The sequence below is a fragment of the Halichoeres trimaculatus genome, unplaced genomic scaffold (genome assembly GCF_033239565.1).
Source record: "Halichoeres trimaculatus isolate MK-OKI-2021-1 unplaced genomic scaffold, fHalTri1.1 fHalTri1_scaffold_20, whole genome shotgun sequence".
Taxonomy (NCBI): Eukaryota; Metazoa; Chordata; class Actinopteri; order Labriformes; family Labridae; genus Halichoeres; species Halichoeres trimaculatus.
In genome coordinates this window covers 18,028,671-18,044,320 of record NW_027437198.1, presented here as the reverse complement: position 1 = coordinate 18,044,320, position 15,650 = coordinate 18,028,671, and the positions used below count along the sequence as shown (strand labels likewise).

General features: G+C 40.2%; 1 protein-coding gene across 1 annotated transcript in view; it reads right to left on the bottom strand.

Moving 5' to 3' along the window:
- The window catches only part of LOC141809382 (uncharacterized), a 41,457-nt gene extending 26,286 nt beyond the window's left edge, over positions 1–15,171 (bottom strand). Inside the window, 45 exon segments of the mRNA XM_074696372.1 lie at positions 42–134; positions 211–322; positions 410–437; positions 533–689; positions 790–933; positions 1,076–1,288; positions 4,931–5,062; positions 5,153–5,248; positions 5,433–5,537; positions 5,674–5,844; positions 5,963–6,088; positions 6,215–6,418; positions 6,521–6,829; positions 7,036–7,160; positions 7,349–7,514; positions 7,606–7,789; positions 7,882–8,078; positions 8,228–8,346; positions 8,429–8,555; positions 8,673–9,062; positions 9,148–9,238; positions 9,324–9,469; positions 9,581–9,757; positions 9,872–10,114; positions 10,289–10,544; positions 10,665–10,801; positions 10,883–11,006; positions 11,084–11,201; positions 11,293–11,380; positions 11,471–11,541; positions 11,773–12,079; positions 12,163–12,333; positions 12,415–12,564; positions 12,657–12,775; positions 12,883–13,021; positions 13,108–13,211; positions 13,292–13,390; positions 13,507–13,570; positions 13,662–13,754; positions 13,831–13,942; positions 14,060–14,087; positions 14,212–14,368; positions 14,549–14,692; positions 14,815–15,036; positions 15,123–15,171. Of these exon segments, the coding sequence (XP_074552473.1) occupies positions 42–134; positions 211–322; positions 410–437; positions 533–689; positions 790–933; positions 1,076–1,288; positions 4,931–5,062; positions 5,153–5,248; positions 5,433–5,537; positions 5,674–5,844; positions 5,963–6,088; positions 6,215–6,418; positions 6,521–6,829; positions 7,036–7,160; positions 7,349–7,514; positions 7,606–7,789; positions 7,882–8,078; positions 8,228–8,346; positions 8,429–8,555; positions 8,673–9,062; positions 9,148–9,238; positions 9,324–9,469; positions 9,581–9,757; positions 9,872–10,114; positions 10,289–10,544; positions 10,665–10,801; positions 10,883–11,006; positions 11,084–11,201; positions 11,293–11,380; positions 11,471–11,541; positions 11,773–12,079; positions 12,163–12,333; positions 12,415–12,564; positions 12,657–12,775; positions 12,883–13,021; positions 13,108–13,211; positions 13,292–13,390; positions 13,507–13,570; positions 13,662–13,754; positions 13,831–13,942; positions 14,060–14,087; positions 14,212–14,368; positions 14,549–14,692; positions 14,815–15,018 (6,540 nt within the window). The 5' untranslated portion in view covers positions 15,019–15,036; positions 15,123–15,171.
- Positions 15,172–15,650: the final 479 nt, after the last annotated feature.

Sequence of the window (15,650 nt, the reverse complement as noted above, 5' to 3'; positions counted from 1 at the left end):
CATATCATATCTCATGCTTGTGTTTTCTATTGAACACTTACAAAGCGAGAGGAGTTGTCATTCCTCACAGTCTTGGCATTACCATAAGCCTCCAGCAGAGGGTTAGCTGCAATGATTTGATCCTCCAGCGAACCCTACAAGAAGACATTAAAATATTTGTTGGTGATTGCGCTTATCCAAATCCCCTTTATCAAAGGTAACCATATTTACCTGCATTTTGCCAGGAACAGGCTCAGCCTTCTTAGAACCAATAGCTGCAATTGTTGCAAAGTACTGGATGACACGCTTGGTGTTGACAGTCTTTCCAGCACCGGATTCTCCACTTGTTAGGAAGAGAGACATTATCATTATTGTGCTTCATATGATTTAGTCGATAAAGGTATGTACCACAACAGTTTTATACACTCACGTAATCAGGACAGACTGGTTCTCGCGATCTGAAATGCAAACATTTTTTAATTTGATTTCTGTCCATCACAGAGTTGTTTTGAAATACATTTTTAGTATAAGAAATTATTAACGGTGGTCTTACCAGTGAGCATGAACTGATAGGCATTGTCAGAGATGGAGAAGATGTGGGGTGGAGCCTCAATCCTCTTCTTGCCTCTGTATGCCCCAACGACAACAGCATCGTACACAGGAAGCCACTTGTAGGGATTCACGACGACACAGAACAACCCAGAGTAGGTCTGTAATGTTGAAGGGCATAAACATTAAGATTAATATCAAGTTGCATCCAAATGCATTTGAAAACATACATTTACCAAGTGGAGTATTGTGGTAACTTACGTAGATCATCCATGATGCATAACGCTCTTTGAGGTTATACAGCACACAGGGCTCATTGAGGTGGGTCATCATGGCCATGTCCTCAATTTTGTCATACTTTGGAGGGTTTCTGGGATGGACATCATCCTCTTTTACAGTGACAGTCTGTTTAAAGATTCAACAAAATATTTTAAGTCAAAATAATACACAGGGATGTTCAAGAGATGCTATCCACAAGATAGATGTTATCAAACAGACATCTTTCTGATTTTGGTTTTGGTTAAAAAATCTCCAACATGAATGCTACCTTTCCAGAATCAGTCTCAACTGTGGCTTTGCCACCCTCTTTCTTGGTGAGTTTGCCCTTAAGGTACATCTCATCAGGGTCAGCCACAAAGTAAGCCGTTTTGGCATCAAAGGGAGCCGTTTGCGCCTCAATCCTCTCCTTCTCTGTCTTCCGCAGGTATATGGCTGCGGGCCCATAGGCCTCCATCTCCGCGTCTGTACTCATGGTTGCAGTCTAGTTGGGACTGAAAAGATGAAGCGCACACAGTACTGTAAACTTCTGTCCAGTGAAGTATGTATTAATATCAGGCAGAGATAAAACTTTCTACTTTTTTTAGATTCCGTTTTTATATTTACCTCAGCTCTATCCCAAAAACAATATGAGTGACACAGTCCCTGGTGGAGTCTTGAGATGCTAGAAAAAGTTGTAAAAAATGAGTGTAATTAATGAGTTTGCAGTAATAAGTAAGATTAAAGCTGCACCTAGTCATGAAGCTTAGTCTAATTGTATTAAAGTAAATTATTCCAGGTGAACTGTTTTATAACTTTAAATGCCCTTTACAGTGAAATACTACTGCTGTTCATAAGTTTTGAGTGAAACTGATGAGATATTATATATAAAGGAGTTTTTAAAAGAAAATACAGGTTTAATACATTCACAGCATGTAAAGAAGTACATTTTTGAAAGTTTCAGGCTATCACAGTAAATATACCAAAGACAGTACACACATTAACTTCCCGTACTAATCAACAAAATTAAACACTGAGCCCATAGTTTAAGACACTTACCTGTGTTGGGAGCCTACCAGTTCATGCCAGAGTCCAGAGCTGTCTCTTTTATAGAGAGTGGGGATGCTGGGTCAGCAGCAGCCTCTCACTCAGTTTGGTCATGGCATCTTTTAGATCTGCTGCTTATTTTGTGGCAGCGATGTTTCAGGAGGTAGTACACATGTCAGTGTAACAAAAAAATTAAATCACAAGATGCAGAATGATGTTATACTAGCTGACTTAACTTTTGTAAACTTGATTAAGACCCTAAAAGTCTGTAAAAAATATTTTTAAAAAAGAGTTTTCAGTTCTATCTTGAAACAGTATTTGGAGCATAAAACACATTTAAATATAAATGTTAATCAAAGTTGCAATATTCAAACAAAAATAAACCAGTCAGCCAAATAAGGGTTGAAATTCTGCTAAAGGAGGATTGATTGTCAAATCGTGATGGGGGAGGGTGGTGCATCAACATTTCTGAATTAAATCATGTTGAAGAGTATCAAGCTGCTCAGCTCCAAATGTTGGTCCACTACTGCCTCCAAGTGCAGGCATGAAAATGATATGAAAACTATGTCATCTATTCAGTTCTGCACATTATAGTGTCTGTACTTTTAATCATTACAGCTCTTGTTTTTCGGAGGTTTGAACTCAAAACATGGAACAACTTCTATTTAAAATCCAGATTTTAGGAGATCCTTCAAATTTCTCTTAAGATTCAATCGCAGGACCTTTGAACACATATGATATCTGAAATTAAAGAAAGTTAACCTCTAAATAACACTTGTGTAATGCATTACCCAACCCACATTTATTCAAAGGTTATTTTTATGTGTATTAACAGGTTGTATGAAGTCTGGGGAACAGTATTTGTGATGCAGTTATTTTTCAAAATGAGACTATAGCTCTGAAAACTTTAATTGTGCCTTTCACTGTGTGTGTTTATGTTACAGAAAGAAACGTAAAAGAAAATCTTTACCAGTATCTTTTTGAATTGTATATATGTACATATACAATGAGAATCTTAGTCCCAGAGATGTTGCAAGAGTGAATAAAGCAGTGTTGTTTTCCATTGCACGTCAGCTGGATACAAAGAGCTTGGATTTGGAGATGCCCCCAAGTGTTTGTGGTCTACAGTTACTTGAGACTTGCACATCACGTATCCCTGTAATAAATTTAAATATGAGGCACTATCCATAAAAGTTTCTTTGCCAGTAGCATAGCCACCTTAAATGGTCATGATAACAGTTGATATCCCAGATGAGATCAGGCCCAAAATAAGTTCCACACAAGGCAAAGTGAATGTCACCTAGTTGCTACATTTGATACCAGATGGGTGACATCTGTTAATGAAGCACGATTAAACTGGCACATCCTCTGGGCTCACGACTGGTAAAGAACTTATGAGTCAAATATAAAAACTACCAAAAACATGTATAATGTGAGCAAACTAGTAACTCTCCAGAAAGTAAAAGACCCATTCTCATGTTAGTCATATTCTAAACATCTGTTTACATCTTTTTGGCCGGATCTGAGAAATTTATGTGACCATCACACATTTTTAGTGCCACTTTAAAAGCTGCGTGGCCCTGACCATGCCATTGCTTCAAATTTCACAATGTATATTTTTGAACATCTAATAATTTTAAAGTTTTCTTGTCTTAATACACTATTGGAAACTTTGTGCTTTTGCCTTTGCTTACTGTTATGAAATGGAAAAACTTTGCCCTGTCAAATATGACAGCTATGTCAGGATGGGGAGCTTGAACTTGAGCATAATCACAGCTTCCTGCTGTCTTTTGTTTCTTTGCAGCTGTAAAGATAAAACGGAAGTCCAGAAATTTTGTTTCTTAGTTTGTAAGAGGACTTTTTACTTTACTATGTTCTACCTGGGTGATCTTAAAGCTAAATGGTATCCATGTAGAATCAGGTTCAAGAGTAGCCCTACTTAGATGAGTTGAATGTTGTGTATTCTTCCTTGGATATTTTAAGATTTGGAATTCTGCTATAGAAAGGAACCCACTTTGGTGGATTAGTAGTGTTGATATCCTTGCTCATATGTGGCTTGAGAATGTTTACCCTGTCATCATATAGTCCCTTCAGGAGGATACAAAAGTGATGTGAAATCCAAGTACCCTTCAATGAAAAGCCCAGGGGAATGATGGATTAGTGTCATCAAAAGCCCGGAGAGCTTGGAGGCCTTATTCTGCTCCAAGATTCCAAGTGAAGATTTAATTTCTTCCAAGTGGTGTTGTGCAAAGACTTCCTAGACTTGGCAGGCCTCATGTGTTTGTCACCTGTGACAACCCAAATAGAACATTGCAAGCACTAAAACTCATTTTACAAGCCTGAAGCAGAATTTGATTCCCTCATTGTATGCATCAGACAAAAAATAAGCTTTTCTTCTCTTTTTTACCCATCATACAATGATTTTTTTTGCTCCCAGTGCCTTACACTGACTCAAAAGAACTGGATCTAGAGGCTTCTGGGCGTACCTTTCATTTGTTTGGAACAATATGTTTCCCAATAGCTATACATGGAACAATGAAAAAAAATGTAACAAACAATCAAGTGAGAAAAGTTTAACCAATTGATGTCTTTATGGCTACACCCTATCAATTGAGTCCTAAATATGTCCATGTTTTATCTCCCAAACTGTCTTTCAAAGGGACAACCTCTCCTTTACTGGCTTTGATGCTACTGCTGATGGTGATTTACTGCTGCAAGTATTTCCTCATGAAATGTACATGAACAAGTCATTAAACAGGAATTGACAGAATTCAGAATTATGATGATAATCATCTTTATTGAATTGCTATGGAGTCTCCAACAATTGGTTCATATTTTATGAACTCTGTTGAAAAGCTTCAACTTGATGAAGATTCCTATTCAGCAGAGTCAGACTGAAAATAGAGGGAAATGAGTTAGTGTAACAAAAATTAAGATTAAGAAACATATTACAAAAGGTATTTTTTATATTTTCATCTGGAAAAATCACATTTAAATGCTAAGGCACCACTAAAGGTATAGTAATGATTTGAACCGTTAACAGTGAATTAGTGAATGAGTGACTTGCAGCTAATATTGTGTTTAAGAAAACAACAGATACCTTTCCGACATCACGGCTCTTGGCTCTCAGCTTGTTGACCTGGGACTCAGCGATGTCAGCACGCTCCTGAGCCTCCTCCATCTCATGCTGAACCTTCCTCAGCCTGGACATGTGAGTGTTGGCCTGTTCCTCCTGAGAGGGGTTCAGAGTTTTATAAATGTAGTGGTTTTTGATTTCAATAATTCAAGTGGATGATTTGTCCGTTCTCTATGGTTCACTTACAGCCTCCTCAGCCTGTCTCTTGTAAGACTTGACTTTGAGTTGCAGCTTGTCCACCAGATCTTGGAGTCTGTTTACATTCTTCTTGTCCTCCTCAGTCTGTAAGTAGAAAGAACAGTCATTTATTAACAGAAACAAAGTACCAAAAAAAATTGAATTGTTTTGAATATATGTTACCATTTTAAAATCAGTGCAATAAGAAAAAACTAGATGGAAAACATTATAACATGAATAGTGAATGAACTATACACCTATAATGATCCCTTAAAGTTGTCAGATTTACCTGGTAGGTCAGCTCCTTCACTCTCCTCTCATATTTGCGGACTCCTTTAACAGCATCAGCACCACGTCTCTGCTCAGCCTCAACTTCAGCCTCCAGCTCACGCACCTGATGAATGATAAATTGGTTGAATGTCCCACAAGATGTCATACAAAGTATACATGTTGTGATGGAATATTTGGAATCAGAAAATTGAGGTTGTGCCAAAGAAGATGAGTTGAGAGTTTTTATATGCAATCCATACCCTAGACTCCAGTTTCTGGAGCTGCTTCTTGCCACCCTTCATGGCGAGGTTCTCAGCCTCATCCAGGCGGTGCTGCAGGTCCTTGACTGTGACCTCCAGGTTCTTCTTCATCCTCTCCAGGTGAGCACTGGTGTCCTGCTCCTTCTTCAGCTCCTCAGCCATCATGGCAGCCTGAAAAGTTGGTGGTTTGGAGTTATGAAGTTGTAGTTTTGATATTTATGGTTGGTGTTTTCAAGTATTTTTGTGTTCTGGCATTTACACAAAAAAGGACACTGAATCACAAACTCACATCAGTGATGGCCTTTTTGGCTTTCTCCTCAGCATTTCTTGCTTCCTGAACAGTGTCGTCCACCTCACCCTGAACTTGGACAAGGTCAGCCTCCAGCTTCTTCTTGGTGTTGATAAGACTGGTGTTCTGCAGATTGAATAAGATTGGACAGTAATTCAGAGTTGGTGCCTGTCATCTTAGAAAGGAATCAGTTCTTTGCATAAAATCTGTGTTTTATGTGGGAAAGTTTGTTTATTCATGCTTTTAACTGACCTGAGAATGAAGAAGTCCGACACGCTCACTGGCATCGACCAACTCCTGCTCAGCTACTTTACGTCCTCTCTCAGTCTGCTCCAGAGCAACTCTCAGCTCCTCAATCTCAGCTATCATGAGGCCATTTCTGCGCTCCACCATGGCAACCTGCTCCTTCATGTCTTCCTGTCCTCTAACAGCATCATCAAGGTGCAATTGGGCATCCTGAAAACACAAGCAAAATCACAATTAACAATCAGTCATGTTTTTAAGTTTCTTTTCTTTCTTTTGTTTGTTCCTTTTCGCTTAAAATTATGGAAAACTTACCTTGAGCTGTCCCTGGACATTTCTCAGCTGTTTCTGTGACTCAGCAGCCTGCCTGTTAGCATGGCTCAGCTGAATCTCCATCTCATTCAGGTCTCCCTCCATCTTCTTCTTAACTCTCAGGGCATCATTCCTGCTCCTGATTTCAGAGTCCAGAGTGCTCTGCATGGAGTCGATCACTCTCTGGCTGTTCCTCTTGATCTGCTCCATCTCCTCATCTTTCTCTGCCAGCTTCCTGTCAATCTCTCCTTTGATCTGGTTGAGCTCAAGCTGGACACGGAGGATCTTGGCCTCCTCATGTTCCAGTGTACCCTTTGGTTAAATAAAAAAGAATGAATTTAGAGATAGGTGAAATAAAATAAATTCCCTCTTTAAAAAATATTGCGCATTGGAAGGCAGAAATGCAACATGCCTAAAGACAAGAGTCACTGTAATGATACAATTTCAGCTGGCTCAAGGGTCTGACTGATATCTGTGTTACTTCTATAATAACTTTTCAACTTCTGGTGTTATTTTACCTCAGCTTCCTCCAGAGCTGACTGAATTTCAGCCTTCTCTGTCTCAGTTGTCTTCTTTGATTTCTCCAGCTCGTGGATAGTTTTTCCAGTCTCACCAATCTGTTCAGTCAGGTCTGAGATCTCCTCTAAACATCAATAAAACCAGAACAGGGTTTGAAGTAAACAACAGATGCAGTAATATTAAAAATGTTTGGATGGACTTGTTAGATCAAAATGACTTGTACCACTGAGGGCAGCTTTGACACCAGGTACTGAAGCGAAACCTGTAAAATTGAGAGATATGGCATTTTTCATTTCAGTACAATTAACGTACGCTGCAGGTTCTTGTTCTCTCTCTTCATGGTCTCCAGCTGATCCAGAGCCTCTTCATAAGAGTTCTTCATCTTGAACAGTTCAGTGCTGAGAGAGCGAGCCTCCTTCTGGGCTCCTTCAAGCTCTGCCTGGCCCTCCTCGAACTTCTGCTTCCATTCTGCCAGGACCTTGAATTATATTGACCAGTCACAATTAATTTCACAAAGAAATACTGTTTTTTGTTTCACTGTCAGTAATTTTGTCTGGATATTCTGTTACCTTATCGAAGTTCCTCTGCTTCTTGTCGAGGTTGGCAGCCAGAGAATTAGCTCTCTCCACATCAATCATGAGGTCCTCCACCTCACCCTGCAGCCTCTGCTTGGTCTTCTCCAGAGAGGCACACTTGGAGTTCACAGCCTCAATGGATTCCTCTGCATCCTGCAGACGCTGGGCAAGCTTTTTCCTGAACGGGAAGATTTTTGAGTACCACATTAGATGGTGAAATAATTATTAAGCATTGTAAAACTGTGTTTATTCAATTAAAGGATTACACACTTTGCCTCCTCCAACTCCTCAGTGCGCTGGATAGCATCAGTCTCATATTTGGATCTCCATTGAGCCACCTCACTGTTGGCCTTTGACATTCCTCGTTGCAGCTCAGCCTTTGCCTCCTGCTCCTCCTCATACTGCTCTCTGAGGAGATCACAGTCATGGCGGGCTGACTGAACACCATGAGCCAGGGCGTTCTTGGCCTGCCAAGATTACGAGACCATTTTTATTGGCTTCTGTAAATGTCATATGCTTTGATAGTGGTTGTAAAACTTTTCTAGCAACTTAAACAGGCCGTATTTTAATGTATTTTTCTTATATAGGTGTAACTGTGAGAAATGTAGCTTGATACCTTCACTTCCTCCTCAACGTGCCTCTTGAGCTCCTCAATCTGCTGAGTGAAGGCCTGCTTGCCTCTTGTCAGCTGAGACACAAGAGCTTCTTTCTCCTCCAGCTGGCGTGAAAACTCACCTGCACAACATTGGCGCAAGGCATATTAAAATGATGAAAACCCTCCCCAGTTTCTAGCAGCATGAATACACAGATAACTCACCATTCTCAGTCTGCAGCCTGGCCTTATGTGCGCTAAGGTCATTCAGCTGGCGGACATTCTCATCGTGTTTGGCCTTGAGCTCACTCAACTGATCCTCAAGAGTTCTGCACATTTTTTCCAAGTTGCCCTACATGAAACAAAAATATTTATCATTTCAGATGTCTTTACATTAAGTGTTACTACTGCATACTAAAAAATAACACTCCAGTTTTCTGAGTTCTGTGAAATACATAATAACCCTCACCTTAGATTTAGCAACAGCTTCCATGTTGCTGGAGAGGTCATCAATCTCCATCTTGTACTCACTCTTTTCTTTCTCCAGCTTCTGCTTGACACGCTGGAGGTTGTCAATCTGCTCTCCCAGCTCTGCAACACTGTCAGCCTGCTTCTTGCGCAGAGCTGCTGAAGTAGCTTCATGCTGCAGGGTGGACTCCTCAAGATCACGACGCAGTTTCTGGAACTCAGCCTCACGCTTCTTGTTCATCTCAATCTGAGCAGCTGTTGCTCCACCAGCCTCCTCCAGCCTCTCACTGATCTCCTCAAGCTCCCTGGAGAGGTCGGCCCTCTGCTTCTCCACCTTGGCCCGAGCAGCCCTCTCAGCCTCGATCTCTTCCTCCAGCTCCTCAATGCGAGCCTAGATTTAACAATGGCAATATGAGGACTGGGAAATAATGTTTGTCCAAACTCTTCTGGGTGAATTATGGTCATAAAAAGTGTACCTGGAGCTCCTTGATCTTCTTCTGAAGCTGAGCACCAAGGGACTGTTCATCCTCAATCTTGCTGAGGAGCTGGCTGGTCTCAAACTCCTTCCTGTAGAAGAGAGCAAATCAACTTAGAACTATAACTTGCATTTTGCGTGGGTCAGGCTTTTGGAATTCAAAACGACAAAAATTACTTCTTGATCTTCTCCTCAGATTGCTGTTTGTCATTCTCCAGATCCATTATGGATTCCTGGGCCAGTTTCAGATCTCCCTCAAGCTTTCTCTTTGCTCTCTCAAGGTCCATGCGGAGCTTCTTCTCTTGCTCCAGGGATCCCTCAAGCTGTCACACAAAATTGTATTTCAACTTATACAAGGTTTAGAAAAGGCACATCAATGCTAAGACTCATTTGTGTCATGATGGGTCAAAACACAGAAGTATTTATTTTCTTACATCGTCCACTTGCTGTTCCAGCTTTGTCTTAGCCTTGGTCAGAGTGTTGACTTTGTCTTCCTCTGCCTGGAGATCATCCAGGGTTTGCTGGTGGCTCTCTTGGAGGGCCTTCTTCTCCTTTGTTAACTTGGCAATGGACTCATCTTGAGATGCCATCTCCTCTGTCAGGTTTTTCACCTGGAAAAAGACATGTATTCTTTAACTCTTTACAGTTATTTGTTAACATTTTAAAGACCACTGGATGGTATCATTTTATCTTCTGTGCCAGAGTATACTTTAAGAGATGTGGACCTTGTTTTCTGTGGCATGTTTCTCCTTCTCCACTTTAGCCAAGGTGAGCTCCAAATCATCAATGTCTTTCTTGAGCTCAGAGCATTCATCCTCCAGTTTCCTCTTCTTGGCTGTCAGCTCAGCATTGATTTCCTCTTCATCCTCCAGTCTCTCAGTTGTCTCTTTGAGTTTGGCCTCCATCTGGATCTTGCTCTTGATGAGCCCCTCACACCTTTCCTCAGCATCTGAGAGGTTCTCAACTTCCTATGGTTCATTATGAGAGATGTGTATTTTCATTTTGGTTAATAATTTTCAGTGATCATAGATTTCATTAAACTCAAATAAATTATATAACAATAACAGTTATTCACACATGTACTTCAATAGCAACTCTTTTAATATACAAATAAAAAAATTACATTGGCTCTTTATACTTACAGCAGCCACTTGCAGTTGCAGGTCATTCTTTTCCTGCAGCAGGGCAACCATCTTTTCTTCAAGTTCCTTCTTCTTGGCCAAGGCAGTAGCCAGGTCTGATTGCATCTTGTCATAGTTCTCCTTCATCTGGCTCAGCTCCTTCTCAGTCTCAGCACTCTTCAGAAGAGGCTTGATCTTGAAGTAAAGTTTCAGCCATGGCCAATTTTTCACATTCATGAAGGATCGCACGTTGTACTGGATAGTGTAGATAGATTCTCTGGGATTTAAATAGATGAAATGTCATTTCCAAACCATGACTGCAGAGGACATTGAAACAAATACATATTTAAGCTTCACCAAATGATTTGGCAGTAAGAGTGAGCCAACAAAAACGTACCTCCTCTCCATCATCTTAACAAACTCTTTCCTCATGACATATCCTCTGCAGAGAGCCTGAGTCATGGTCACCAGCTCAGCCAGTTTCTCGTCTCTCATCTCCTCCAGGGTACCCAGCAAACCAGCTTTGAAGAACACCTGTGTAGTTTTATTAAATAAAAGTAAGAAAATACATATACAACACAAGTTGTTTTTAATTTCATGTCCATGAAAACAAACCTTTGTGTGTCCAAACTTGTACTGAGTGTGGTCCACATCAATGGAGCCCAGCAGCTTCTCTGAAGCTTTTTTGTTGTCAATGAACTGTCCCTCAGGGATGACACTGGCATTCAATACTTTGTATCTATAAGGAAAGGGTACACTGTTATTAATACTGGCATTTCCATTTTCTCACATCTCCACTGTCTGTGGAAAAGTTACCTCTGCTTGAAGTCACCATAGAGGATTCTGCTGGGGAAGCCCTTTCTGCAGATTCTGATACCTTCCAGCACACCATTACACCTCAGCTGATGGATGACCAAGTGGTTCTCCATAAGACCTGAATGTTGTAAATTCACATTTGTTAAAGTTTTTTCTGAAAAACTACCATACTACATGTATGTTTCAAAACTTGTGGATGCACTTCTTACCTGGGGTCTTGGTTTCATTGGGAATTAGGCAGCGCACAAAGTGAGGGTGAGTGCTCCTCAAGTTGGTCATCAGCTTGCCCAAGTTCTCCTGTGTTTCATCAAAACAAGAAAATAAGTCATTGGTGATTGGAGTTGAGGTTCCTAACTGTTATACAAAGATATGAAAAAAAATACATACTCTAAAGAGAGCAGACACAGTCTGGAAGGAGCCACCCTTCTTCTTACCACCCTTCTTGCCACCTGCAGCCTCTGTTAAAAAATGTAGATGAAATAAGTGGGAGTTAGTTGCTTTGGAAAGACATTCAAGGTTTCTTGTTAACAGTATAAACAAGATATGAATAGTAGAATAAATTTATCCTGAGTCAATTTGAAAGACATTTATTTTTTTTCATCACTTTCCTAATACATAAAATATGCAAACTACATTAATCTAAAAACTAAATTATATAAATTAACAGTTTTCACTGTTTAAATTATTACCCTCAGCTCCAGCATGGGCTGCATAAAGCATGGACAGCAGTTTGTTTGCAGACTTCTGGTAGAGCTGAACAACTGAGTCATTCAGGGGGTCCTTGTTCTTGTCCAGCCAGCCAGTGATATTGTAGTCCACAGTACCAGCATAGTGAACCAGGGAGAAGTGAGCCTCAGCCTTGCCCTTTGCTGGTTTTGGTTTCTCAAAGGCCTTGGTCTTGCCAAGATGCTGATCGTGCAGCTTGTTCTTGAAAGTTGTGTCAGAGGCCTTGGGGAACATGCACTCCTCTTCAAGGATGGAGAAAATGCCCAGTGGCTGTGAAGAGTTTATATTTCATATTAGAGATAGAACATCAGCACATAAATCAGTGAATCAGGATTGCCAGAGTAGTCACTGACCTTCTCAATAAGCTCAATGCAGGCAGCCAAGTCCATACCAAAGTCAATAAACTCCCATTCAATGCCTTCTTTCTTGTACTCCTCTTGCTCCAGGACGAACATATGGTGGTTGAAAAACTGTTGCAGCTTCTCATTGGTGAAGTTGATGCAGAGTTGCTCCAAGCTGTTGAACTATAGTTCAAAAGGATGTTTAATTTCATGGCAACTTCGGATTTAACTTTAAAGTTGCTGAGATATTTTTGAAGAACTCACATCAAAGATCTCAAAACCAGCAATATCCAAGACTCCAATGAAGAACTGCCTTGGCTGCTTTGTGTCCAGCATCTCATTGATACGGACGACCATCCACAAGAACATTTTCTCATAAATTGACTTGCAAAGAGCCATGGTAGCATTGTTGACCTAGCAATAAACAAAGGGACATAATTTTTCAGAGTAACATTTTAAGATCAACGTACTGCTATTGATATTTTTAACTCATTTCTTTTTATTACCTGAGGGACGGTCTGACCTTTGGTCACCATCTCATTCCCGACCTTGACTCTTGGGTAGCACAGAGCTTTCAGCATATCAGCTGAGTTCAGGCCCAGGAGGTAGGCGATTTTATCAGCCACTGATAGAAAGATAAACAACAAACACAAAATTAAACATAATCTTGTGTGGCCTATCTCTACATACCAGTGCACTTGCATGTTCCTGATGTATTATTTTAACAGTTACCCTCAGTGCCGTCAGGCTCAGCCTGCTCCTCGCGCTGCTTCTGCTTGAATTTCATGTTGCCATGATGCATCACAGCACCAGTCAGCTTGTAGATGCCAGCTTTCTCTTCAGCACTGAAGCCCAAGATATCAATAGCGGTCTGCAAAATTTAGGATGCAATGTTACTGGTATCAATAACTTTATTTTCTTCTGTTCATTATCAACATAATTTAAAAGATGCCTTACGTCTGTAGCAATGAACTCCTCAATGTCATCGATGCTCTTGACAGTGATTTCACCCTGGCTGATCATTGGGTAGTCATAGGGGTTGGTGGTGATCAGAAGAGCCTCTAAAAGACCAGAACCAAAGCACATGAATTTTTCAGGTAATATTCTTATTGATATATGTAACATCTTCTTTTACACATACCCAAGAGCTCAGGCTTGTGGCCAGTCATCAGCTGGTAGAAGATATGGTAGCTCCTCTCAGCAGACAACTGGAAGGTTACACGAGACTTCTCCAGCAGATCTTTGTCCAGCAAATCAAAGTAAGATGTCAGTGTTCTCATTTTGACATGAGCTTTTTCTTTCAAACCCAAGTGTAATGAAAACAGATGACAAAGCGATAAATGTAGAGTAACTTACACGTCTCAATATCAGCTGAAGCAAGTTTGCCCGTGGTCCCAAAGTGAATTCTGATGAATTTACCCTAAACATATAAGTTTCAAGTTTTTATGAGCGTGATTGAGAACATGTAGTCATATCATATCTCATGCTTGTGTTTGCCATTGAACACTTACAAAGCGAGAGGAGTTGTCATTCCTCACAGTCTTGGCATTACCATAAGCCTCCAGCAGAGGGTTAGCTGCAATGATTTGATCCTCCAGCGAACCCTACAAGAAGACATTAAAATATTTGTTGGTGATTGCGCTTATCCAAATCGCCTTTATCGAAGGTAACCATATTTACCTGCATTTTGCCAGGAACAGGCTCAGCCTTCTTAGCTCCAGCCACTGCAATTGTTGCAAAGTACTGGATGACACGCTTGGTGTTGACAGTCTTTCCAGCACCGGATTCTCCACTTGTTAGGAAGAGAGACATTATCATTATTGTGCTTCATATGATTAAGTCAATAAAGGTAAGGTGTTCTTCTTTAGCTGTCTTTCAAATTAAACTTGGCAAGTTTTATCTCACTCACGTGATAAGAATAGACTGGTTCTCACGATCTGAAACAAATGAAAAGTGTCAAGAAATGCCATCCATTTTCCAAACACTGTTTCATATCTGTGGTAGCTCTTTGTTTTTTAATGTAAGAAGACTGCATGTGTTTTTCAAATTGCAACATCTTACCTGTGAGCATGAACTGATAGGCATTGTCAGAGATGGAAAAGATGTGGGGTGGAGCCTCAACTCTTTTCTTGCCTCTGTATGCCCCAACAACAACAGCATCGTACACAGGAAGCCACTTGTAAGGATTCACGACGACACAGAACAACCCAGAGTAGGTCTGTAAAGAACATAAAGATTCCTCAAAAATGTATCAATTCTGCATTTGTCATGTTGTATGCTTTACAGTATAACTTAATTCAATTCGAACTCTGTTTAGAGGAATTACAGTTCAGAAACCCTCTCTACTATTGGTAAAAGCATCTTTATGTCTTTTCTAAACATTCATGCAAACACTCACGTAGATCATCCATGATGCATAACGCTCTTTGAGGTTATACAGCACACAGGGCTCATTGAGGTGGGTCATCATGGCCATGTCCTCAATTTTGTCAAACTTTGGAGGATTCATGGGGTGGATGTCATCCTCTTTTACAGTGGTAGTCTGAATGAGAAATGCAGTAAAATAACTGGTTAATATTTTAGAGCTCTATTCAGCATTTTTAATTTTAGATGGGATGACATCATTAAATGCAAAACAAAGTTTGACAAGTATTTTTCATGTACCTTTCCTGAAAGTGTCTCAACTGTGGCTTTGCCACCCTCTTTCTTGGTGAGTTTGCCCTTAAGGTACATCTCCTCAGGATCAGTCACAAAGTACGCCGTTTTGGCATCAAATGGAGTGTTCTGAGCCTCAATCCTCTCCCTCTCAGGTTTGCGAAGATATATGGCTGCAGGCCCATATTGGGCCATTTCAGCGTCTGAGCTCATGGTGGCACGTTCTGTGGACTTCAAAGGGGAGAAAGAGTTTGACTGATTTTGAATCTTTCTTATATTTTTAGTTGTACTATAAAGGTTCATGCAGTATATATTACCTCAGTTTATCCAAACTGAGTGGCACTGATCTGTTGTTGTCTGGATGCTATTAAAGAAGAATTCAGATGGTTGATAAAGCGGGCACAGACAGAACCCCAAAAATACATGGTAAATGAAGTGTATGCTTCTAAATCCATTTCTGACTTTTATGGTATCTCACAACATTTGTCACTGCCTTGCAACTATTCAATAATATGAAGTATTTGTTTTGCAACAGAAAAAGACCATTCTAGTGCTATCTTGATATTATTTGCTTGTTTTTTAGGTTCTTGAACCCCTTATATGATTTGTTTATTTTTGATACATAATGTTGTTTCTTTAAAGATTTTTTTGCTAAACAGTTCCTAATACTGTGAAGTCCAATGTCATTTCCTCGCTAGTAATTTCAGATATTTCTAGTATTAAACCAAAAACAAAAGACGCATGCAATTAAAACTTTTCTGAATTACTATTAAGAGTCCTTGCGCTTGTCTCAGTATCATGAGTAACATCTTAATCAAGTTATTAATGCTATTGTGCAAAGATAT